At 36.6% G+C, this 3,121-nt stretch overlaps 1 protein-coding gene across 1 annotated transcript; it reads right to left on the bottom strand.

Moving 5' to 3' along the window:
• Positions 1–1,314: 1,314 nt before the first annotated feature.
• Positions 1,315–2,850, bottom strand: LOC116834715 (TLR adapter interacting with SLC15A4 on the lysosome-like). The gene has a single exon (XM_032797006.2). The coding sequence runs from the start codon at positions 2,586–2,588 to the stop codon at positions 1,659–1,661; it is 930 nt and encodes a 309-aa protein (XP_032652897.1). The 5' UTR covers positions 2,589–2,850; the 3' UTR covers positions 1,315–1,658.
• Between the last annotated feature and the right edge of the window lie 271 nt (positions 2,851–3,121).

Raw genomic sequence — 3,121 nt, forward strand, 5'->3', positions numbered from 1 at the left:
CAGCAAACTCCACACATGTAAATACAAAACAAAACATATAAAAGCCTATTGTTTTGCTACCTTTGTACTTACAACTGGGAACAGAAGGGTAGAAAGAAGCTTGGAGATAGAAAAAAAAAGAAAGCTCTTCCCTCATAGCCGAGAGAAAACAAACAGGCAGAACAAACCCAAAACCAGAAGTTCCCTCCCTCACTTTGAACAATCCGGTTTCCTGATTGGTCCTCTGGTCAGGTGTTTGGTTCCCTCTGTTAACCCTTTACAGGGAAAAAAAACATTATGCTGTGAAATATATAAAAAAGTGTTTTTAATTTATGGGGAGGGGGGTCGCACTCAGAGGCTTGCTGTGTGAAAGGGGTCACCAGTACAAAATTTTGAGAACTACTGATTTAGGGTAATAGCAACAAAACTTGAAATATCTTTGCCTTTCAGTAACATTGCAACCCACTCTTAACTTGCTGAGGTCATAACGGTGTATTTTGCAGAAAAACACAACAAGAAGTCCTATTTTTAAAATGCAAATGGTAGGCAGAAATCATCATTTTATATATTCTGGGAATCCGAGTGGATTTTGTTGTATAATATATGGAAACTTTGATTTAAGTAAATGACATTTTAAATGAATACAAATATCACCTTTACAGTAACTGAAATACTTTTAGCGTTTTATAAACTTGACCTGTTATTTAAATTTTTAGAAGCTGATGTATCTGTAGTTTTCCATTGTAATGTACTCTACCTGTATAATACAAAACATGTATTAACCTCATATAAATGCACTTATCATCCTTCTATAGAGTATTGTCATTGATTTTCCTCTCTGATAAACATTTTTATATACATTTGAAATATGTCAGACGTTATGCAGAATAAACCAAATTGTTAAACAGGATTTTCAAAACAGAAGGCCCTTTTCTCAGACATAATGGGTGAAATCTGCAATAGTAACCTCTAAATTTAAATGCACAATATTATGGGTTCAAATTTATGGCCTGATCCAAAGACCACTGGAATCAACGTGAGTCTAACCATCAACTTCATTGGGTTCTGGATTAATTTCTTAGGGCAAAACCTTACCAACATTAATGCACGTGACTAACTTTGACTGCATAAGTACTAGTCCTATGTATAATTACTCACATACTAGGTGCTGGCGGGGCTAGACTCTTAGAAGCTGCTCTTAGGCCACTTTGAAAATTTGGCTCAATAGGATTTTGTAAAAAAATTTCATTTGGATTACATTCAACCACACAAAGACACATGATCTTTATCTTAGCCCGGTAACAAGCAATGAATTGGCATCACGACAAAGTGTGGTTAAATGTCAAAATTTATTTTAAAAAGTCAGTAGTGTCTAATTTTGGTACATTTCACGAACTAATCCTGAAAGAGAAGAGACTGCAGCTGCAGAATAGGCTGTAACCCAGGGGTTCTCAAACTGAAGGTCCCTACCCCTCAGAGGGTCCCGAGATGATTACATGGGGGAGTCGTGAGCTGTCAGCCTCCACATCAAACCCTGCTTTGCCTCCAGCATTTATAATGGTGTTAAATTATAAAAAATTGTTTTTAATTTATAAGGAGGGTCACACTCAGAGGCTTGTGTGTGAAAGGGGTCACCAGTACAAAAGTTTGAGAACCACTGCTGTAACCAAACAGTTCAGTTATGATGTAAACTGTACCCGGGAGCTCTTTCTCTTGCTTGGCAAGTTGGAGAACTGTAAATTTGGAGTGCTAAATTCAGAGCTATTTCCACTGGCAGCATTGCGGAAACTAAACAAAGCTAAAGAATGTAAAAACACTTCTCTAGCTTTACATGTTTCTATAGTCTGTTCTTGGGAGATCTGAAGGTTTATCTGTTTTAGGTTATTCATGATCAAACTGGAAGTCAGGAGGTTTGTTACAGAACCACACCTGGTAAGGTTCTCTTCAAAAAACTGTTTATATAGCTCTTCCACCTTTGTATCCATGTAGTTATTCAGCACAGAATTCGAAAGAGGCTGCTTGTGGAGTGTCATACTCCTTTCTCCACCTTCATCACCATTCAAGGACTTTGTAGCTGTTTTTTCAAGAGGCTCATTTTGAGGGGAATGACCCAATAGAATATCTCCTGACAGTAAAACCGGGCCATCAACAAGTTCATCACTTATGTGGTCCATAATGCAACCCGAATCCTGCATATAGCCTCCTACATGGTCTCCTCCAATATGTAAGTCAGGATAGTTTTGATAAATACTGTGGCATGACCAGGATCTATATAAATCCACCTGGTTTTCATGATTTTGTTCTCTTCCTGGTATATGTAAAGCTGCAGATATTGTCCCTGTAACATGTGCATTACATTCTTTTGCAGGTAGCTCTTCTTTAGATTTCCATTGAAGTTCTTTATTATTTTCAATTTTGCTACCTTTTGCAATGATCTCATTCTGCTTCTCAGATTCTGAAGCAAAATCTTTAATTGCTGGTGTATCTATAAGGTGATCTTTCCAGGTTTCCCTTTCATCTCTTCTATTTATGTGACATTTGTGGGGTTTATCTATATCCTGTTTTCTTTCTTTGTATATGATTCCAGTTAGGATGCCTTCTGCCAACATGTTGATCAGTGCTAAAGACTCACTAACCAGCAGTGTTCACGTTATTCCTGCAAATACAAAGAAACCATGTAAGGTAATGCAAAATAAGTGTAACAGTAAGGGCTATTTTATCCTTAATTGATAAAAAGGTTTTTAAAAAATGTATGCTTCATGTAGACTGCAATGTGTGGGGCATTTTTTATTTTAACAAACAGTAACTTAATTGCTTTTTCACCAGTTTCATTTTTATAGCCAGATAAAGTCATCATGTCAATAAAAATCATCCTGAAAAAGAAAAGAGTTAGGCCAATAATTTGATCCTTCATTTTCCATATCAGCTGAGTCTTGGATCTTTCTTCTGAATTGTGACAATTGTGTTACATTATGCACATGACTTGTTCTCAGAAAAATTTAATCAATGAAGTCTTTTTTATTTGGTGACTGTGCCAGATCCTCAGCTGATGTAAAATCGACATGGTGCTACTGAAAGAAACAGCGCAACAACTGATTTCACCAGCTGAAGTTCTGACTGATGATAATCCTCTACACACTTT

Source organism: Chelonoidis abingdonii, chromosome 8 (assembly GCF_003597395.2).
Source record: "Chelonoidis abingdonii isolate Lonesome George chromosome 8, CheloAbing_2.0, whole genome shotgun sequence".
Lineage (NCBI taxonomy): Eukaryota > Metazoa > Chordata > Testudines > Testudinidae > Chelonoidis > Chelonoidis abingdonii.